Source organism: Martes martes (genome assembly GCF_963455335.1).
Source record: "Martes martes genome assembly, chromosome: 11".
Taxonomy (NCBI): domain Eukaryota; kingdom Metazoa; phylum Chordata; class Mammalia; order Carnivora; family Mustelidae; genus Martes; species Martes martes.
The window spans coordinates 25,177,554-25,201,335 of NC_137899.1; the positions used below are offsets into that span (position 1 = coordinate 25,177,554).

General features: G+C 41.4%; 1 protein-coding gene across 3 annotated transcripts in view; it reads right to left on the minus strand.

Moving 5' to 3' along the window:
• MAGI2 (membrane associated guanylate kinase, WW and PDZ domain containing 2) overlaps positions 1-23,782 on the minus strand; it is a gene marked incomplete at its 3' end in the record, with an annotated part of 1,345,444 nt that overhangs the window by 113,849 nt on the left and 1,207,813 nt on the right. For all 3 annotated transcript variants that reach the window (XM_080818052.1, XM_080818051.1, XM_080818053.1), the window contains 4 exons: positions 11,461-11,646; positions 9,448-9,601; positions 4,025-4,244; positions 3,231-3,374 (listed from right to left, as the gene is read on the minus strand). In XM_080818052.1, the coding sequence (XP_080674178.1) occupies positions 3,231-3,374; positions 4,025-4,244; positions 9,448-9,601; positions 11,461-11,646 (704 nt within the window). The remainder of the gene's footprint in view (positions 1-3,230; positions 3,375-4,024; positions 4,245-9,447; positions 9,602-11,460; positions 11,647-23,782) is intronic.

Consider the following 23,782-nt stretch of genomic DNA (forward strand, 5'->3'; position numbering starts at 1 on the left):
TGTTTGGTGCAATAACTAAGTGTTCAAAAGAGCTATTATTTACATCCCTGACCCACGAGCCTGGTAATTCATTAGTTGTTACAGGAAATGTTCTTTCAGAATCATCCAGCTCTTTCACAGTAATTCTGATGTGAGTAGTTCTATTATACTGTGTTTCATCTAAGATATCCAGCTATGATCAGATATTATCTGGATTTTTCCGATCATGAGAAAGGGGGGAAAATATAATCTTTTTCCCACATTTATTTGATCATTAAGTGGGTGTGTGTTCAGTTTGCGCGTAGAGGATATGATGGATTAAGACTGAAGGTGAAGGGATCACATTAACAAGGAGAAATGTGCCTTCGTGTTTTAAAGGCTGGGAAGGACCTGGTGCTGGCTTCTCTGCGTCTTGAGCTTATTTTTAATGCTAGCCCATGAATCTCTTGTCCACCTATTTTTCTCAGGAGTCTTGGAACTTTACAACCAAGTCATAATATCCATGGAGTAAAGAGCTGCCTTGTAAGCATCACCTGTAGGGATGATTAGGATCTGTGTATGTGTCTGGGCCCCAGAGGTATCAAGGGCGAGTCTTACGGTATGATGAAAAATGGGCCCCTGATTGATTTTATTGTAAAATTTCCAAATTGGTAACCTTATTATCCAGTTTGTGCATTAGTCTAAAGTAATCAAATCAGAGTCATGCAAATATTTATCGGTCCTGGTCCTTGCCAAAATAATTGAAACACATCTGTGAATCACAGGTTATTGCCAATTCCTGATAAGCACAGACGAAGGTACAGAACACTAGCTCAAAGGATTAAAATTTGATAATAAACATTAAAACAAGATCTGATTTAATTATGTGCTATGGTGAAGAACAACCATGCAGATATAAAGTAGTTACCTAATTCTGACAGTAGATAATACGGTCACCTTTGAACTTATGTGGTGAAGTTGTCCTTTTCCCTGACAGGAAGTCAGTCACCCTGGACAAATTCTCCACTGGTCCCTGAGTGAGAAACCAACCCCTGCCAACATTTGAGTATTAAATATAACCCATAAAGAGCAGGAAAAAAGTCTTCCATTCATCTCTGCTACATTCCCAGCCTTAATTTACAGATTGGAGATAAAATCAACTAGTAAAATTTTATCCATGGGATTTCTGTGACTCCCAAGTGGTTCCTTTTCTTTGAGAATTAAGTGCTGGAAATATATATATATGTATATATATATAATAGTCCCCAATAAACTAATCCATATTATCTCAAACCAGCCATAAAAATTCCTTTTAGATAGCTTGTACACAGAAGAATAGGTTGCCCCATAAAACTGGCATGTAAAATTATAAAATACTGCTTATTTTTATAATCTGTGAAAAGAAGTTAAAACACCATTTTCTGAAACGCAGGTAGAGGACTCATTTTTATCACTTGCCAGAAGAAAAAGCATCTTTCATAAAATTGAGCACCTGCCTACAGAATTCTAAATCTGTGTTTACATGGGTTTAGAAATCTCAGTTAAACTGCTGGAACAGGATGGAAATCTCCTTTGACAAGACCTGGGGGGAATTACCAAAGCCTGAGCCACACACATCCTATCTTTGTCCTACCTTGTCAAGTCAGCTTCCCTCGGGCTCAGTTAGAAGTTCTCAAACTTCACCTTGCATCAGATTCACCAGGGGGTGAATCAAACAATGCTGACCCCACTCCTAGGGTTTCTGATTCTGTAGGTCTGCGGTGGGGCTCAGGATTTGCATGTCTGACATGTTCCCAGGTGATGCTGATGCCAGGGACCCAGCAGAGAACGACTGCTCGGGCTTGAATTCTCTAAGAAAGAATATTCTTTTAACAGAAGATTACTTCTATATTTAGGCTTCTATGCCTTGGGAGTACTGTATATATCAGCAGCCATTTAGATCATTTGTTTAAAAATGTGCCACCATTTGGAACCCACGCAGGCCACGTCTGGAGTCCACTGCAGGGTAGGTGGGCTATCCTCTCTTCTAGGGGTCCAGTCACTTCACTCATGGCCTTTGTGCTGTGTGGTTTTTACCTGCACCACAAAGAATTTGGTTTATTTAATCCCTTGTGAGTTGGCTTTGCATCATGTTAAGAAAGTGACCTTCTGTGTTTAGGGAAGCCAGGTCACCTCACCTAAAACCCTCTATAGATGGGGTAAGGGGAGGTGCAGGGCAGAGGCTCTCAGGCTCTCGAGTCAGCCCTTGCCTGGGTTCGCATTCCAGCCAGGATACTTCCCAGTTGTCAAGAATTGTGAAGGGTGGGAGAAAAACTGACATGATTTATGTTCTTCCCACTTTGTATTGTGGATGATTCACTGACACGGGGATGAAAATCACAGATACGGTAGACTTGGTGGTAGGAATAACAAATTCATTTAGTTATTTGGGAGCAAGTGGCTGGTAAAGCTCAGCCCAAGAATCCGAGGTTCCAGAAGCCAAGAACCACAGCTTTTCTGTATTAATTTAAAGGACAAAGAGGGAGGGCAAGAACGAATTCTAGATTTTGTTTATCATGGCTAACTTATTATGTGCTTACGATTGGCCATTTTGTAGAAAGAAAGGGAGAGAGAGGCACTAATAGTCTCTATTCTCCTCGTTTTGTTTTATACCTTTAGATGGAATCCATTACCCATCAGATGCCTCAAAATCCTATACATTAAAAAAATCCACCTCAACTTGCACTCTACTTGGAAAATGTCACCATTTTTAAGGACAACATGTGTCCAAGAAGCCGAGTCCCCTTTTTTCCAGTATCAAAGCCAAAAGACCAGTCAACTCAAGAGAAATCTTTCCAAAGAAACAAAGAACCATTTGATTAATAAACTTGAAGAAAAGAAAGCATAAAACAAAAAAAAATTTCAAAAGATTTACTCTCAAATGAAAACGAAATATCATCAAACTATAGGAAAAGTTATGGATCTGTGACTTGATTCCAAACTATTCCTTAGGCTACTCTGTACATTTTCTTTAGTTCGCTCTTCAGAGAAACTGTATCTTTAAAACATTACAATGAGATTTGCCAATTGGAAAGCTACATGAAAGAAAATGAGAAATAATATAATTCTTAAATAACATTAGACCAAACTTTTAGAAAACAGAGTCATGCAACGGAGAGAGGGCAAACCCTAAGCCAAACCTGATTGCTGAATCGCCGGCTTTGGCGCTCTGATACTACCGTGGGTTCTTCTCTCAGAATTAAGTGGTTCTGTAAAAAGGAAAGTGTTCTTACCCTCATCCTTCCGTTCCGTATTGCAGGCCCGTCCTCTGCCAATCTCAACACGTACAAATCCATTTTGTATTCTCTTCCTCCACGAATGCTGAATCCAAATCCTTTGGCTCCTTTCTCCATGTCCACAGTGAAATAATCAAAATCCTTTAGATTTGGGCAGAAAATGGAATCAATAGTTGTTTAAGATTAGAGAAGCTTCTGTAGTCAGTCTCTCTGTTCTCCTTCTCTCTTATAGTTAATATCTCCAATGATGTGATATTGTGAGAAAAAGTACCCTGACTTCACCATCTAGTAAAAGGCAAGATGAAATTCCAAAGATTCAAGAAGATCTTAATGCAGTTGACTTGGTCAGTAAGAAAACTACTGTAGGGGCGCCTGGGTGGCTCAGTCGGTTGAGCATCTGCCTTGGCTTGGGTCATGATCCCAGAATCCTGGGATCGAGTCTCAGATTGGGCTCCCTGTCCAGCAGGGAGCCGGCTTGTCCCTCTCCTCCCTGCTTGTGCTCTCTCCCTGTCTCTGTCTGTCTCTCGCAAATAAATAAAATCTTAAAAAAAAAAAAAACAACAAAACTACTATAGAGCATGTTTACTCTGGTATTCATCCATTTACTTGGCAAACGTAAGGACTGCACACAGGCCTGAGTGATATTACCTCTCCTTTGGGTTTTCTCGTTCACTGCTGTTGAGCACCATTAATAAATGTATCAGAGGTGTGTGTGTGTGTGTGTGTGTGTGTGTGTGTGTGTTACAGGTTTGTTCATTAGAAACCGAAATGTGACAGGGTCTCTGAGGTACCTGGGGCTGCCTGTAGTCCGCCAGAGGGTACTGCCTGGTGTCAGGGGAGTGCTGCCTGTAGTCCAGCAGGGGAGGCTGCCTGTAGTCCGAGGGTGGGGGTTGCTGGTAGTCCCCTCCCGGCGGCTGCCTGTAGTCCAGTGGCGGCTGCCTGTAGTCCGTGAATGGAGGCTGTCGGATGTCTGGTTTCACATCTTGCCTTGCTTTTACTTCTGACCTGTAACTAAATGAATGGAAATACGATTTGCTCGGATAACTCAGGATTCTGAGGGGATTACAAGGACCACGTGACCTCTAGGCATGGGTGGGCCACCCCTCTTGGTGGTCCTCTTGCGGGTTCAGGACCCTGAGAAAGTTACTGATGAGAAGTACTGTTTTAAAATCTTTGACAAATGAAATCAAGAAATAAGAAATCAAGGTAAACATGATGGCTCAACCAGGGCTTTGTGGAAAAGGAGTTAGGGACAGCCCTTTTGGACACTGGCTACTTAAAACCTTGTACAACTGTAGCAAAGCTAGGAGCTAAACACGGAACTATATCTCAGACTCTCAGTCTGTCTCAACACCAGTGAATCAACTCTATCCACCTCTCTCTCTCCCACACACATTCATCACTTCATGAAAGCACAACTAAATTGATCTTAGATCTAAATACTCCATGAATATATAATGAAGGGCTATTTTAACCTGCTAGGTTGGGTCCTTTAGACTATCTTACAGAGGTTAAAAGACTGATAGCAAACTCTAATCACTAGCTACAAGTCAAGCAGCAAGTCACTGGGTCATTCCTAAGAGTAGGAACATATTACATAGAGTTTAAATATTAGGCTATAACTACCAGATCAGTATCAGGTGCTATTATCAGATACTACCACGGCTGTAAGACGAAAGGGATGAAAGGGAAGGCAAATGTGTTTGTGTCCAACATTTGTCTCTTTCTGGTTTCTAGATATTCCCTCACAGCAGCCCCTCCCCTATCCGTGGCGGTGACATGCCAAGGCCTCAGGGCTTGTCTGAAATGCACAGAGTACTGAATATATACTTTTTTTCCCCTCATGTACACACCTATAATAAAGTTTAATTTATAAATTAGGCACAGTGAGAGATTATCAGCAGTAACTAGTAATAACACAGAACAATTACAGTAATATACTGTATTAAAGTTATGTGACTGTGGGCTCTCTCTTTCAGAGTATCTTACTGTCCTGAACTCACCCTTCTTGTGATGATGTGAAATGACAAAATGCTTGAGTGATGAGATGAAGTGAGGGGCGTGACCTACACACTACGATTACATTGTGTAGCCTTAGGCTAGGATATTACTGATGGAGGATTATCTGCTTCCTGAGCGTCCTTGACCTCAGGTACCTGAGACCATGGGAAGCAAACCTATAGATTAAGGTGGGGGAGTGGGGGCTTCTGTACTCATAAAATAAATACAGAAACCAGAGTTAGTTGTTTAGTGTTGTTTTGTGAATTCCAGATTGCTCTAAACTGAAGGGGTTCCCAGTTCCAAAAGGAGACTAACGGAGCTAATGCCTCCCATTATGGGATCATTAATAATGTAACCTGAAAAGTTATCACCATAGTATAAAGGCCACTTAATTCTGTAATTCACTGTCTACTGTCACAGCCACAGTCCATAATGAGCTGCTCAGTAATCCAGGAAGATTAAAAAGAATACATTCAATCTAATGACAATTCTATCTAAAATTAATATAAAGGGTTTGAGGAATTGAGAAAATATTTAGGACCAAGGAAAAACTCAAACGTGTTGAGAAAACAAGATCTAAACCAGTAGAATTTTTATCTTTAAAACCCAGATTTTTTTTTTTTTTTTACACTGGCTTACGGTCTCACTGATGCCGATTATTACTATTTTTAAAAATCACTCACCTGAACAACTGCCATTACTGCGATCTAATATTTGGTGAGGACACACTAAGAATGTAGAGCCATAGGTGTATTTACTTGGGGTTTTTGGAGGAGGTTTTCAATCAATACTTTGAGGAGGTCCCGTTCATAACTTAACCCTGCAGATGGGACACATTCCTCTTGGGGACTGCACAGTTTGGGCTTTGCTTTATAGCTCAGCAAGGTGTCCAGTGCACTCACAGATTGGGAGCGTGCATGCTGAGAACAGAATTATTTAAACATGCTTTGAATACAATACTTAACCACACAAATGCATGGGCTAAGCAAAAAGAACCCAACTGGCCAGCATTTGTTGGCATGTGTCGATGCCTTCCTAGAAAACTATTTGGTAGATTAGACATCACATTGTTTTGAGTCACCTTATTTTCATAATCTGTGTGCCAGGGGCATGCCGTATCTGTTACATGCTCCCTTTCCAACCAGATGTGTCACGAGGTGTAGCAAAAGAGGGTGAGATGTAGGCTCCCCAAAGATTACGCAGCAGCCCAGAATAGGAGCTGTTAAGATGCAAAAGCTGTCACCCACCCCTGCCTTCTGCCGCTCAAACACGCATTTGACTCCAGTGCCAAGTGTCAGTATTTTACGTTGAATTGCACATTGAGGAGTCTTTAATAAGGAAAATACACTTAATTTTTTATGTGTGTTGCTGACTTCTAAGTGAATGATATCCTGGCTTGGGCAAAAATTATGTTGTTTTCAATGTATAAAAAACTATTTTCAGGAAAACTCAAGATGATTAAAAAAAATATGGCCTCTTTAAAATTCCTTTAGTCTTTGTAGTTACTAATTCCATTATTAAAGAGATTTTAGAGATAATAAAACCAGATTTCTAATGGTAAATTTTAACAGAATTTGATGGTATGAGCAAGTTCCAGAACCAGGAAACATGGCCCGTGATCGGGGATCTTGCGGGATTTTGCCTCATATGGGCCTTTTAAGAATTCCTTCCAGCCTTAAGCATCTAGGGTTTAAAGTCTGTGAAAGAAGTCAGTTTCCAATGTTCTTCCATTGACCTCGCCGTTTAAAACGCAAATATTAATTGCCCTAGCTGGGGAAGGTGAACTCTGCTATATATACTTTGTTTTGAAATATATTACACATTGGTTTTTTTGCTGTTTTCAACAAATGCTTCTCCTTGACTACTGTTTTGCTCATGTCCATATTAAAACTATTTTGTTTCCTGAGCATATCCCAAAAGGATTTTAAGCGACAGATAAATAAGGAGAGGTGTGCGGGGTGTCCCTTGGAAGCCAAGCTGAGAATAAACAAGACGGGATTAAAATATTCAGTCATCCTAATCATAGAATAAGCTTTGCAAGCAGACTGCCATTTAATTTTCTCCGACTTTGCTGGGGAACCAGGCTGGATGTGACACGGAGCTAGCTGGGCACTTCTAATACAAACGAACTAATAGGAGACACATCCAGGGTGCTTGGTGTACGAGCTATCTTGGAGACATCTCTAGCCTGATCTAGAGAAAGACAAAGAGTTCCTGATACACTGACCATCTTTAAACGCAGCTAGGAAAATGATTCTAGGATCTGTAAGATGATGAATCTCTTCATTCATATGTAAATGAGCCACCGGCTAACAATCAACAGTGAAGGCAGGAAACCAGAGTGCCAAGAAAAAGGTCCCTCTAGGAGTCCGCACTTTCCAGGCTTTTAATATTAGTGAGCAACAACAGCTAAGAACTCCGGGAAAATTCGCTGTTGATTTATAAAAATTTGAGTCAGGTCCATCTGTTAATCCCCAGATTAGGAAATATTTATTCTGTAGTCAGGACAAAAAAATATTCCAAAGACCGCTGCTTCTCTGCTAAGGGACGACGAGTCGCACCTGTGAGGTAGTAGAAGTTGGGGAATGACTGTGACCTTGCCCAGATGTTATTCTCCCCACTGACCCTGTAACATGACAGGAATGAGATTACCCACCCCAAAGCCAGAAGCAAGAAGCCAACATCCAGGGGAGTCTGCCTCTGGAAAAGTGAGATGGAACTGTGGCTGGGAGGTTAGCAGACAGTGGGAGAGCCATCCGAAGACCCTGAATCTGGCTCAAAGACTGCGCGCACTCAGCCACTTCTTCCTGAGTCCAGAGGGGGATCTGGGAAAAGCCTGTGCGATCCGTTGAAATAGGGGACACATCAGTGGCTCATTACTGAGGCACCCAGGACTCACTCCTCTTACGGGTGGTCAAATTCTTACCTCCCTGTCATTTGCTTTATGGTCTTTAGTCTTTTTTCTTCCCTGGAATAGATTAAACCCATAACCAGCCGGGGACAACAGACATTTCCTTTTCCATGAAAGCAAACGGGGAGCTCTGAGGAGAGCAGGGCTTTCTGGAAATAGCACCTGTGGCAGAGAGAAAATATTTGCTTTGCAGCCTTGTGAGTGATAAACCCACAGAGTTCTGGGACTTGGAAATTGGGTCTCACTTCATCTTCACCAACATGGGAGGCAGAAGCTGGGAAGCAGATGTTCAGAAAACATTAGAATTATGGAAAAGACTGGCGAGGGTTTTGTACACGGAGGTGTTCCTATAGGTTGTTCTGTTTTTCTCCTCTGAGAGAGAGGACACAGCATGGGAACGTGCCTTTATCTTTCTTTAACGGCTCAACCTAACCCCGCACACAAGTCGCAGTAAGAAGACAATGCTGTTCTTACAGGGCATCCTTTTCTTCTAGAAGATCAAAGTGCCTTATTTACATGAGTTTTTGATCTGGAATGGAAGAACCTCATCAGATCATGGTAGGAGGCTCTAAGGCCATGTGCAGTAAAAAAATGCTGACGTTTATTAATGCTCACAAGTCTTTCCACACGTGCCCCCTCCACACCACCATCACTCTCTGAGCCACCACCGTTATTGACCCCAGGACATCGGCGGCCACCTCTCACTGCTGAGTAACCTACACCCACCGTGACCAGCCTCTAGTCAGTTCTCCAGTTGGCCAACTGAGAGGCCTTGGAAAGCAAATCCAGGGATGTCCATCTTCAGCATAAAAGCCATTCCAATGACTTCTCACTACACTTAAGACCGAAATCTTTAACATGCTCGTAAGACCCTGTAGAGGGGCCCCTACCACTCCCACTGGCTTCATCTTAAACCATGCTCCTGGCCTCTTTCCTCATTACCTTATTTCCACCCCTTTCAAGGTTGCACACTCCTTCCTGCTAAAGGGCCTTTGTCTATTTTCTTTACTCTAGACTCTCTTCAATGTGCTTTCCAGCTTCATTAGCGCCTCCGGATCTGTAACTGCTCATCACGTCTTCAGGAAAGGTTCTCTTAATGTGAAGAACAGATACTTGTATTTGCTAATAAAATCACACTTGTGACACACACATACCATCTCAAAATCACAGAGAGGCACACACAGCAATTTCCACTTTAGGAAAAGTTCTCTTCTGCCTGTGTCTCGTCCTGTCCTGTCCCAAACTCTCCTCCTGCCCACCTCCCTCACCCCTCCGAGTCAGAAAAGCCAGGGGAAACGTTACCTATTTTCGTGTCCTTGCAGCTGAAGTGGCTGAGGAGGAGCTGGTTGGGCAACGGGACTGTTGGGGGTGGCCGGGCTTGGCTGGGCCAGTGGACTCTGCTGGGCCATCGGGCTCTGCTTCTCTGAGCTGGGCGCCGAGGCTGGGCTGTTGAGCTCTGCAAAGGGGAGCCGATGTGGCAAATGCGATCAGGTTGGCATCTGATAAAGAGCCGCCTCAAAGACTCGAGGCTTTGGTTATTTCAGTTTCCATTAGACTTTAAGACGACAGGTTAAACTTATCAATTATCCAATCAAATTCCAATACCATTCCCAGAATTAGTGTTATATCATTAGTTATACGTGTTGCTGAGCGAGGTCAGAAACAGAGCCTCTTGTCATTTTGTCAGGAGAAAATAAAAAAAAAAAGCGATTAAAACAATGAAAAAAATAATCCATAGGAGTAAGTTCTAGAACGTATTCTATTTTTCCAGTGTTGCCCACTGACAGAAAACACTTAAGCCACTACGTTTTGGTTGTAATGACAAGTCCTACCGGTATTCCAGGTTTGGATAAGGAACTTAATATAACAGAAATAAATGCTTTTCACAATTGTCTCTCTAGTTCCTTGTTAGTCTTATTAATAACTCCCTGAACTCCCTGGTTCTTCAGAAAGAAAAAAAGACCATCGGACAGAAGAGTGTTCATGAAGTTGTTCTTTGTTGAAACAGCTTCTTGGATTTTCCTCTAATAGCCTCACATGTTCAACTGAAATTATCTGTATGCGATGTGATAGAAACAGGACAGACATATTTCAGCCTGGGGAAAATGGAAATGCGAGCCAGAGTTTTAGTGAGCAATCTTGCTTAGAGTTAATTTCCATTGACTGTTTTACACGTAATGGTGTCCGCAAATAACAGGTTAAAAACACCAGGGTCATTTTCTTTTCTGTTCTTCTTATTTGGTTGGGTGATGAAAGGGAGGTGATCTATTCCTTTACAAGCCACTCTTCCCCTTTCTTCTCTGACAGCCCAAATTTAAAAATTTCTTCTCCCCCTGAAGGGTTTCTCAACCTCAGCACTGTTGACATTTGGGGCCAGATAATGCTTTGCTGTGGGGGCTGTCCTGTGCCCTATGGGGTGATTAGCAGTGTCCTACCCACCAGACGCTGGTAGAATCCCCATCCCTATAGTGACCATCAAAAATGTCTTCGAACCTTGCCGAACATTCCCCAGGGGGCAAAATCATCTCAGGTGAGAGCCACTGTTTTATACTGCAAGGCCAGTGACTGCCTGAGGCCTCAGTGTCCGATAGCCCCAAGAGGGAATCAGGAGACGGAGTAAAACAGAGGGGACCAGGGGGAGCAAACCCATCACTCTCCATGTGGGATGCTGCGACCCACCTACCGGTGATCTCCAGGGACTGCGTTCTCCAGTGTCATTAATGAGTCAGCAGCTACAAACCAGTAATGAACTTGCTGTGTCTGGAAAGGGTGACTTTATGGTGAACCGGCACTTCGATCCCTGTGGCCCTCAAGGCTGTGAGTTGTGATGCTCACTACTCTTCAGGCCTCGGGGGGGCGTCCTTACACAGAGAAATTCAGAAGACTAAGTGGGGAATTTAAAATTCTTATCAGACGCACCATTTTTCTAAATGAGCTCTCTTTACACCACAAAACTTCCTCCAGCTTTTCAGAATCAATCTGACTTTGAAGAATCGTCCAGAGCTTAATGGTGAACACAAATACTTTTTTTCCTTTTCAGATTTGTAACTCTATCATCTCTGTTGAATGGGTTCTGGCTTCGTATCACCATAAAAACAGTACTCCTGGGGCCACAGGGGCTGATCGAATAACCCAGTGTTTTGGGATTCACACTCGTTATCTATAACGTCACACAGGTTGATCTCTGAATGAAACTGGTACGGAGAAAACAGGATCTGGGGTGCATGGGTGTGTGAATTTTTGCAAACATGGCAATGAGAATCAACTTTGGACCCTCTGGCTCTCCATGGAGGGCAGCCAGGCTCAGGGACTCACCCTCCTGAGGAATGATGCGGAGGGTGACGCTGAGACCCGCGTCCTTGATGAGCTTCACGATGTCTGCATGAGGCATGTTGATGATGGACTGGCCGTTCACTGCCAAGATCCGGTCTCCCACTTTCAGTTTTGCACAACGATCTGCGGGACTCCCATCGATGATGCGTCCGATTTTATGGGGCACAGCTAGAACAATCCGCAACACAATCAGGTATCAGATGTGTTCCCAACACATGTTCTATCTTTGTGTCCCAGCCCCACAGGAAACAACGCGATGTCAGAAGTCTTCCTTCTATCGGTACATTTGCCTTTGGAAATCATAATCATGCTTATTAAAGGCAGTCCTGTGCACACCCCTGAGATCAGCATTTCTAAATTCAGGTCCTGTGCAGCGAGGGACCGATTCCAAACACAGGGACCTGGGGTTCTCACACTTCCAAGCATCATAATCACTCGAGAATTAAAAATACAGCCTGTTGGGCCATACCCCAGCCTTTTCCATCAGCATATCCAGGCAGCAGGTGAAAATCATGAATTTTTAAGAAGATCCTCAAGACATTCTACTACATGCAAAACCTTGAGAACCACAGGCATAAACTGTTGTGAGCTCATACCATAGAGACAATAATCCACAGTTTCAGAAAGATACAATAAATGCCAAGAATTTAATTTTTACCCTTTTCCATTTTATTGACAGGAGAAAACAAGGAAGGAAAGAAATCTATATTAATGTGGGATGTTGTGGATGGTGAAGACGCTATGCTCAGTCTCCCATCAGTTACTAAGTTTCAGTTTCAAGGTTGATGCAATTTTCAAATCTTACCTCTTCTGATTTAATCGATTAAGTAGTGTTGAGATCTTGCTAATATCTGATGCATAATATATTTCATCAAATCTAAGATGTCATTACAACATACTTCTGTTTTAGGGAAAGACAGGGAGGGAGGGAGGAAAAAAGGAAGGAAGGAAGGCAGGAGGGAAGGAAGAAAGAAAAATGCCATTACGACATACTTTTGTTTTAGGGAAAGAGAGAAAGAGAGAATGAGAGAGGGAGAGAAAGAGACAGGGAGAAAGAAAGAGAGAGAGAAAGAAAAAAGAAGGAAAGAAGGAAGGGAGGGAGGAAGAAAAAGAAAGAAGGGAGGGAGGGAGGAAAAGAGGGAGGAAGGACTTGACTCTTCTGATTAAACAAGGACACTCTGTGGACTGTAAGATGCTATATAATTTTTTTAGATATTAAAATAAGAAAGTGTGCACTGTATTGATCAAAGAGGGCATATGTCTCTTTAAAACAATGAAAAGGTGGCTCAGTGGGTTAAGCCTCTGTCTTTGGCTCAGGTCATGATCTCGGGGTCCTGGGATCGAGCCCCGTGTTGGGCTCTCTGCTCAGCGGGGAGCCTGCTTCCCTCTCTCTCTCTGCCTGCCTCTCTGCCTACTCGAGATCTCTGTCTGTCAAATGAATAAATAAAATCTTAAAAAAAAAAAAAAGAAAACTTATTTATTTATTTATTTATATATGTAGGGACAGCCAGGTGCATGAGGGTAAAGATTCTTTAGCAGGCTGACTTCTATCCACTGTAAATGTGTGAGCGCGTATGAGAATACCTATTTCTGGAGTCAGATATCAATGGCACACAGAGTCCCATTAACCGCTCCCCTGCCCCAAGGAGGATACAACCTAGAATCCTGTTCCTTTTCCTTTCTCCCTTCTAGACAGGGATCCCAAGCCAGGTAATCACCTGTCAGTGACTCTGTGTTGTTGCTCTCCCTGTGGATGTCAGGTACCCATCTATCTGCAGAAAGTGGCAGAGACACTCACGATTTGTTATGCTCCAGGTATGTCTGTTCCCTGAACTCTCAATCTTACATAGTATGTGGTATAGCGAAACGGCAGAACATCCGCTAATAACCACGGCAAGGAAGGACAATCAGTGAGTTAATGACCCAGGACCGTGATCATATCTCCACTGTGAAAGGTTATAGACCGCATATGAAAATATTGGCTGAGTCCATGTTCCTGAAGTCAACGCATCATGCTGGAAGCTCAAACACCTTTTTATTTACCACAGACACTGATGGCTCTCATTAAGAACATCTTACTTAAAGCATACTAAAGATCATCTTAAGCTCTTGGGACAAGGCAGAAATGTAATAAGAACACATTCATTTACTTATTTAAAAAAATAAGGTATTGCGGGGCATCTGGGTGGCTCAGTCATTAAGCGTTTGCCTTGGCTCAGGTCATGATTGACGGGTCCTTGGTTCGAGTCCCGCATCAGGCTCCCTGCTCAATGGGAGGTCTGCCTCTCCCTCTTCCACTTCCCCCCGCTTGTGTTCCCTCTCTCTCGCTGTCCCTCTCTCTGTCAAATAAAGAAATGAAATCTTAAAAAAAAAAATAAGTTATTGCAAATTGCTTGTTCTTCTGCCATAATGACAGTGAACAATTCATTCCCATTTTTTTTTAAAGATTTTATTTATTTATTTGACAGAGATCACAAGTAGGCAGAGAGGCAGGCAGAGAGAGAGGAAGAAGCAGGCTCCCCACTGAGCAGAGAGCCCGATGTGGGGCTCGATCCCAGGACCCCGGGACCACGACCCGAGCCGAAGGCAGAGGCCTTAAACCACTGAGCCACCCAGGCGCCCCATTCGTTCCCATTTTTGTCCCCTTCCAGTTCGGTAGTCTCCTGAACTATCAATACATGTCTCTCTGGTTTCCAACGTACCTATTGCTATCTCTCATGTGATCCTTGGAAAGTTACCGGACCTCCCTGATTTGTTTCTCAACAGGAAAATTGGGATAATAATACCACTGACTTCACAGGATGGTTCTGCGACTCAAATGAGTTGTCCCACATAAAGTGACTAGGACAGTACCTGGTGTAAGAACTGATCTGCAACTTTTCACTTTTCCTTCATTCTTTTTATTACTATTATTTTTTAATGGTTCTGATAACGATTTTGATATGTGCATGTGCTTGTGTGTAGGCAGCAGCTTGAATTCTTCCACGTGGGGTAAACCCATCCCATCACTAACACTGAAGAAATGCTTCACTTATGACACGACAGTTATCTCCTAAGGATCACCACAGGAAAACAGCTTCATCTGGGAAGGAGAGGTGTGTTTGGGGGATTATCTACAGATACTAGATGAGGGCAAGCATCTTGTTTGTTTTTCTCTGGTTTTCCAAAAAAGATGTTGCGGATATCTGTAGGAAAACACCAGCTTATAAGTAAGAGTTTATTACTCAAAGGGAAATCGGTGTAATACAGACATCCTCATTATCTGCTTCGAGCCTTACACACACACACATACACACACACACACAATTATGACTACATTAAAATATATATCATTTTATCCTTAACAAATCATGTGAGATAGCCGATGGCATGACTCCCGCATGTTTAGAGTGGAAACTGAGGGACAGTCATCAGCAATTGACCCAAGGTCACAGAGTCCAACCACAATTTAGAATCCCAGTCTGTAAGATTCCACAGACTTTGCTCTCCACACCCTGTCTCTTGACGTTGTGTGGTCTCTTCTCTCCATGCAAGCACTCGCTGCATGAGCCCCCGGTACTTGTGTTTGGGGAGTGAAGCCTGCCTTGAAGCAGGGAATCACCAACACTTCACCAGTGGCCCTCATTCAGGGGAGAGTGGGAGGTGGAAATTTTGCCCGAAGCTGGTTCTTTGCGGCTGCTGTCTTTTGACCGGCAGGGCATGAGGAGAAAGGGAGAGGAGGGGAGAGGAAGGAAGCAAGGGGGAGGAGAGGAAGGGCGGGGAAACTGGACAGCTCCTCAGGTCCCTTTCACTTGAGACTTCACATCACGGTGTCATTCCTTGATTTGAAGTCATTTCTTTGGGCATTAGAAATACATTTGAAATGAAATTTAAAAATACACTTTAAAACACATACAGCTGGTATTTGGATGATTTGCTATTTTGAATTATTCATTCCTCTAACTTCCCTCCATTACTGTGGATCATTTAGAATCTACTGGGCATAAAACCCCAAATGTTTCAAAACATAGATTTCACACACACACACACACACACACACACACACACACACACAGGTGCGCACGCACGCACACATTTTATGAGCTCAATAGCAGTAAAAACAAAAACAATAAGTTATCATTTGTTAATTTCCGGGCACTGTGCTAAGCACTTATTTTAAATTTTACAGCAACAGTATTAAGTAGCTATAAAGTAAAATAATCATGCTTATTTTTTGGTCAAGAAAACAAAGAAGTGTCAAAGCCAGATTTCAAATCTATGCCTGTGGCTTCAAACTTTCAGGTTACTCCCTCCTTTTTTCGATCTATGCCAGGTTGGAAGCAATTTGAATTATGAGGACTGAGGGAATGGCTGGTAAGATTTAGCTTAGGAAAGCGTGCTGCTTGAGATTTTTGAGATGAAAGTTTCATTGTAACCAGATTTATTTGCTTATGATGATAACTCTTAGTTTCAAGGCCATTTTCACTTTACCATGGCAGGTAGAATAAAAACTAAACTAAAATAATAAAAACTAAAATGAAATAAAGAAAACTGAAATCAGTCCTACGGTAGCCATTTAGAATGACTGAGTGGCTTACATAAAATTTGACTGAGTACACAATTTAAAAAGGTCTGCCCATAATTGCAAGTATCTGACATACTTTTGTTAAAATTGTTTTCTATTGGCATTTACTTTAATAAAAACAGTGCTTGAAACTCTTGGCAGCTGAAGACAGCTTCACTTCTCCCTTACCAGCATTTTCCCTACATGTGTAAGTACACTGAACGTTGATGTACAACAAATCATTGACAAAGGGTGTGCTCGCAGAGGACTCTCTCTGAAAACAAGATGCAGTTCCATTTGCTCTGTTATGAGGTCTACAGAACTTACGACCCAAGTGCTTTCTGTGCATTGCTAATGGAATTACAGAGCATGGAAGAGGCCCTGACCTTGGTTTCTATTATTGGGATGAATGGTACTCGTTAATTCTCTGGGAATTGATGACTAAGGTAACTGTCGGAGCACAGTCCATTTAGACAGCATGCCTTCTAGACATCATCTGTCAGGCGGCAACATAAATCAAGCCTTTGGACCAGTCTTCTTGACAGTGTGCTAAGGATACACAGATATTTGGGAGAAGTTGCAATATGTCATGTGGCTTTGAACATACTGACATTTGGGAAGGAGACAATGTACCATGACTTAGAAATTTCCCCTTTAACTGCAAATCACATAAAGTATGGAAAAAGAAACTCATCTTTTTTTTTCTTTATTTCTTTGTGGGTAAAACACTATGGCACATGTATATTTTATATTATACAATTTTATATTTTTGATTTTATATTTTCCTGTAGATGAACTGTTTGGCCCTACTCAATCACAGCACTGTTATTTTAGGGGGGCTGTTCAGAGACAGTCACTGGATTGGTTGCTAAGTTTGTTCAAAAGGTCTGGAGTCTCTGGGTCTTTGGTCACAGTACTAGAGGATACAGTGGTCCTCCCTTTTTGCAGCTGGCTTTTCTTCTGGGACTTTTGTATGGTTTATCCAGGCTCCTTCAACCATTGGCTAACCAATGAATTCTTGAGTTTTACCTTGGGTTCATTCCCATAAAGAAAATGAGACTGTTGCCTGGATGACTTTTCTTGCTTTTAGATTTTTCCTGAAATTTTTGGTGATGGTTTCTTCTTGAGATTCTCAGCTGCATCTGAGGGAAGGGCCTCCCCACCTTCCCCCTCTCCATGTTTCTTTGTTGTTTTTTATGTCTTATATTTCAGAGAAGGAAAACCTGTGACTTATGTTTATATTTAATTACGTCCTTGTTCATCGATCCACAAAGTGGAATTGTAGATGGAGGTGGAGGAAAGCACTAGATACGGAAAGTGGATTCTGCATCAATCATGTCAAACTTACAAGCAAGAAGTTTCTGAAATGAGTGTGACGAAAGTAAATACTTCAAAGGCAATCAATAGCATAAACTCTTATTGGCTCACAATTCCACTAATTTGTGAAGGTTATACAACATGCCATTATCTTAAAGAGGCAGGGAAAGTTAGTCTGGGTTTAAAATCCGTGACCTGATAGGAAAAGAAGTATGTGTGCGTGTGCGTGCGTGTGCGTGTGTGTGTGTTCAACTGGAAGATTCCAGTTGCTTTTCTTAAAATAATCTGTGGCGATGATGTACTGTCTAGTTTCAGAACTGTGGGTTGGGACAAGAGGATCAGTTACTCCACTAACTACACATTTCTGTAGGACACCATCTTATTAACAGGCCCAGGCCTTGGTGCAGTGTGGAAGAGAGAAACAAAACAACACATGGTATCTGGCCTCAAAAACTCACAGCCTAGTTGGGGGAGATTCATATAAAAATACAACAAAGGCAGCAATTCCACAGTAAAGGTAACAGGCGACAAGAATAGAGAAGAGGTGTGAATTATCGAGTCCACGTGTGGACTCAGAGTGGTAAGGAAAAAAGGAGGGTCATTCTAGGGAAGAGGACGCATCGTGTCCAAGACTAAATGGCAGCTCCCTTAGTGAAAAACTCAGGGTGGCACACAGGGACCTATCATATCCATGGAGGAAGAAGAGAGGAAAGATGCTTTGAACGTGGGGTCCCTCCCTGTGATCCCTGATATGACGGCTTTAGCTAGCTCCTCTAGATGGACCCGAACATACAGGAACAGAAGAGTAATCCCCACAGAGCAAGCGTTCCTGTCACTTTAAACCGCAGTGCAGAATCCTGTTCTCCTGCTTTCAGAAACCTGAGCTGAGTATTAATTCCTTATTTTCCATGTCTCCTTCTTAGAAATCTTGGATAAGTGTGTTCTCTTGTGACACATCCATTCAGTCAGATGTTGTCCCTTCCTGGAATGTGACAGAGTGTCCTTCGAAAGAGTGTTTCTTGGTCATCAAGGGGTGAAGATGTGGCAAAAACATGTGTTTGATATTTTTAAAAAATGGGCAGTAAAATTAAGAAAAAGCTGACTTGTTTTCCCCCGAAAAGTCTGTGAAATTTGATTTCCAAAAATGAAAACGACTTCCCTGACATTCATAGCCAACTGAGTTGCAAGACCCAAAAATCGAGCAGCTGGTGTTTTAAGTACTGCATATTCCAAAAGTGCACTTCCCCCTCTCCCCAGAACCATTAGTCATTCTCTTGTGGTTGAACAGTTTAGTTACCCTGCAGTTGGTAATAAGCAGATGGTCAGATGGGAGAATGGGAAGGGAAGCCCATCACTGGCAATTTGGAAGCCCAGCCAAACTCAGGGTTCCGAGGGCAGAAAGCACCATGTAGAAAGTATTAACCACATGACTGGAAAGCAAGAAACACTTGTCGGCTGTATCTTGCCCCTCTATGTTTTTATTTTGCACCAATTAAAAAAACATCCCTTGGCTAAGTACTGAGAGTGGATTGGTAATCTAAAGAAAATTGCATTGCTTTAGGAATTGTAATTAGTTGTAACTTGATGGTTCGTATTGCACTGGGCCCTGAAAATTACGTGGTTGATCTTATATAGATACAACCATAATTTATTCCCTCCTTATATCACTCTGTTGTTTTTGTGTCTTCGGTGGAAGATGTAAATGAAAACATGTTATAGTTACCAAGGAAAATTATCACAAGGGTGGGTGGTAGGGAAGGAGAAAAATAATCCGTTTTTCTTGTGGCTTCATTTTTTTACCCCCATGCACATCACTAGTAGAGGTAGTCCAGATCATTTTTAAGTATATTGAAGAGCCTTAATTTTGCACATATTGACTCAAGAATGCTAAATATGACCTTAATTCTGTTGTGGACATTATGTAATTAATCAATCATTATTGAGTCATCTACAAAACGAATGTTCTTCCTTATCTGTCTTTAAACAAACTTAATATATACCACCCTATTTCAAGGAATGTATGTGTTTTTGATAAATGTCCTTCATAATCTGACAGTGTCTAGACATTAGAATGGCAGGAACCAAAGAAACTTCAGAATAGTCGTGATTCTCAAGTCTGTCACTGGCCAGGAGTAAGCGTGTGAGAGAATGAGGAGCTGAACAGACAGAATGGAAAAACAGTTCCACTTTTAGATGCTTAAGCCTTTATCTTCTGTGGAGGTCTTCTCATTTCATGGTATATCCTACAGACTCAATTTTTACCTTGCTAATTTCTAGGTAGCTGGGACATTCTTTTCAACCTGTTTTGGTCTGAAAGTTACTGTTGAAAATTTGATCCCCTAAGTCAATATCAACCCTATCAGCATTTTTTTTGCAACCCCCCCCAAAAGAAACCTGATAAAGAAATACATTTCCGTTACTTAGTAAACATCAGGAACCCAGGATTCTCTAGTCAAGGAGTAGATGGAGAAAGTTCTATATTGTTCACCTTGAGTGATTTTCAAGAGTAAAACTGTATAGCTTTTAGCAAGTTTTGCTTACAAATAACCAAACGGCAACCTGATTGAGTAATAATAGAAAAAGTTGAGAGGGTTACTAATATTAAAATATGATAAAAGGTCTCTTCTCTGCCAAGCAGAAAAAAACAAGTTGTTTTACTCCTTTATGAAAACAGTCAAACGTTGGCTGTTTTCTCAGAACTACCACATGGTGGTAATAAACCCCCATCCCAAACAAGCAAATCTACCTTTCAAAGGGTTAGGTGCTATCTTTATGACAAACTGAGTTCCAGAATAAAGAGGTTCCTTTTTATTTACCATTTAATTGCAAGAGCTTTATCCAATCATTACTAGAAAATACTGGATTAGTCTATAAAATGAGAAAATCATATAAAAATTTCAAAACTCAAGAAACAAGAAAGGTCTCAAATACACAACCTAACCCTACACCTAAAGGAGCTGGAGAGAGAACAACAAAGAAAGCCTAAACCCAGCAGGAGAAGAGAAATCATAAAGATCAGAGCAGAAATCAATGAAATAGAAACTAAAAAAACAATAGAACAAATCAACAAAACTAGGAGCTGGTTCTTTGAAAGAATTAATAAGATTGATAAGCCCCTGGCCAGACTTATCAAAAAGAAAAGAGAAAGGACGCAAATAAATAAAATCATGAATGAAAGAGGAGAGATCACAACCAACACCAAAGAAATACAAACAATTATAAGAACATACTACGAGCAACTCTATGGCAACAAATTTGACAACCTGGAAGAAATGGAAACATTTCTAGAGATGTATAAACTACCACAACTGAACCAGGAAGAAATAGATAACCTGAACAGACCCATAACCAGTAAGGAGATTGAAACAGTCATCAAAAATCTCCAAACAAACAAAAGTCCAGGACCAGACGGCTTCCCAGGGGAATTCTACCAAACATTTAAAGAAGAATTAATTCCTATTCTCCTGAAACTGTTCCAAAAAATAGAAATGGAAGGAAAACTTCCAAACTCATTCTATGAGGCCAGCATCACCTTGATCCCAAAACCAGACAAGGATCCCACCAAAAAAGAGAATTACAGACCAATATCCTTGATGAACACAGATGCGAAAATTCTCACCAAAATACTGGCCAATAGGATCCAACAGTACATTAAAAGGATTATTCACCACGACCAAGTGGGATTTATTCCAGGGCTGCAAGGTTGGTTCAACATCCGCAAATCCATCAATGTGATACAATACATTAATAAAAGAAAGAGTAAGAACCATATGATACTCTCAATAGATGCTGAAAAAGCGTTTGACAAAGTGCAGCATCCCTTCCTGATTAAAACTCTTCAAAGTGTAGGGATAGAAGGCACATACCTCAATATTATCAAAGCCATCTATGAAAAACCCACCGCAAATATCATTCTCAATGGAGAAAAACTGAAAGCTTTTCCGCTAAGGTCAGGAACACGGCAGGGATGTCCGTTATCACCACTGCTGTTCAATATAGTCCTAGAAGTCCTAGCCTCAGCAATCAGACAACAAAAAGAAATTAAAGGCATCCAAATCGGCAAAGAAGAAGTCAAACTATCACTCTTTGCAGATGATATGATACTATCTGTGGAAAACCCAAAAGGCTCCACTCCAAAACTGCTAGAACTTATACAGGAATTCAGTAAAGTGTCAGGATATAAAGTCAATGCACAGAAATCAGTCGCATTTCTTTACACTAACAACAAGACAGAAGAAAGAGAAATTGAGGAGTCAGTCCCATTTACAATCGTACCCAAAACCATAAGATACCTAGGAATAAATCTAACCAAAGAGGCAAAGAATCTATACTCAGAAAACTATAAAGTACTCATGAAAGAAATTGAGGAAGACACAAAGAAATGGAAAAATATTCCATGCTCATGGATTGGAAGAACAAATATTGTGAAAATGTCTATTCTACCTAAAGCAATCTACACATTTAATGCAATCCCTATCAAAATCCCATCCATTTTTTTTAAAGAAATAGAACAAATAATCCTAAAATTTATATGGAACCAGAAAAGACCTCGAATAGCCAAAGGAATATTGAAAAAGAAAGCCAAAGTCGGTGGCATCACAATTCCAGACTTCAAGCTCTATTACAAAGCTGTCATCATCAAGACAGTATGGTACTGGCACAAAAACAGACATATAGACCAATAGAACAGAATAGAGAGCCCAGAAATAGACCCTCAACTCTATGGTCAACTAATCTTTGACAAAGCAGGAAAGAATATCCAATGGAAAAAAGACAGCCTCTTCAACAAATGGTGCTGGGAAAATTGGACAGCCACATGCAGAAAAATGAGATTGGACTATTTCCTTACACCACACACGAAAATAGACTCAAAGTGGATGAAGGACCTCAATGTGCGAAAGGAATCTATCAAAATCCTTGAGGACAATGCAGGCAGCAACCTCTTTGACCTCCACCGCAGCAACTTCTTCCTAGGAACATCGCCAAAGGCAACAGAAGCAAGGGCAAAAATGAACTATTGGGATTTCATCAAGATCAAAAGCTTTTGCACAGCAAAGGAAACAGTTAACAAAACCAAAAGACAACTGACAGAATGGGAGAAGATATTTGCAAACGACATATCAGATAAAGGGCTCGTATCCAAAATCTATAAAGAGCTTATCAAACTCAATACCCAAAGAACAAATAATCCAGTCAAGAAATGGGCAGAGGACATGAACAGACATTTCTGCAAGGAAGACATCCAGATGGCCAACAGACACATGAAAAAATGCTCCACATCACTCGGCATCAGGGAAATACAAATCAAAACCACAATGAGATACCACCTCACACCAGTCAGAATGGCTAAAATTAACAAGTCAAGAAATGACAGATGCTGGCGAGGATGCGGAGAGAGGGGAACCCTCCTACACTGTTGGTGGGAATGCAAGCTGGTGCAACCACTCTGGAAAACAGTGTGGAGGTTCCTCAAAAAACTGAAAATAGAGCTACCCTACGACCCAGCAATTGCACTCCTGGGTATATATCCTAAAGATACAAACGTGGTGCTCTGAAGGGGCACGTGCACCCGAATGTTTATAGCAGCAATGTCCACAATAGCCAAACTGTGGAAAGCGCCTAGATGTCCATCAACAGATGAATGGATAAAGAAGATGTGGTATATATACACAATGGAATACTATGCAGCCATCAAAAGACATGAAATCTTGCCATTTGCGATGACGTGGATGGAACTAGAGGGTATCATGCTTAGCGAAATAAGTCAATCGGAGAAATATAACTATCATATGATCTCTTTGATATGAGGAAGTGGAGATGCAAGGTGGGGGGATTTGGGGGGAGGTAGGAAAAGAAAAAATGAAAAGATGGGATTGGGAGGGAGACAAACCATAAAAGACTCAATCTCAAGAAACAGACTGAGGGTTGCGGGGGGGAAGGGGGACGGGAGAGGGTGGTGGGGAAATGGACATTGGGGAGGGTATGGGCTATGAGTGCTGTGAAATGTGTAAACCAGACGATTCACAGACCTGTACCCCTGGGGATAAAAATACATTATATGTTTATTAAAATAAAAAAATTAAAGAGCTGAAAAAAAAAATTTCAAAACTCACATCATGATGTAAAAGGGAAAAAGTAAACAGTAAATAACTATTTCCTAGAGGTTGGAAACCTCTTCTAATTAAAACAATTTAATTCAAGTAATTCGTGCACAAATTAAAAGACAACCAAAATAAAATGTTTGTAAGCGAAAAACCTTAGTCTCCTGCCCCAATCCTCTAACGTCACTTCTAGCGACCCAAAGGCAAACATTTAAAGTCTGTCAGCTGTTTCTTCTTCACATTTCTAAATTATAGTCTCATACTATAGGCTACTTCTTAATTTGTCAACTAGAGCCAAATCTATTAACTTCCTATTGTGATAGAGGCTTTGGCACTCTCACCC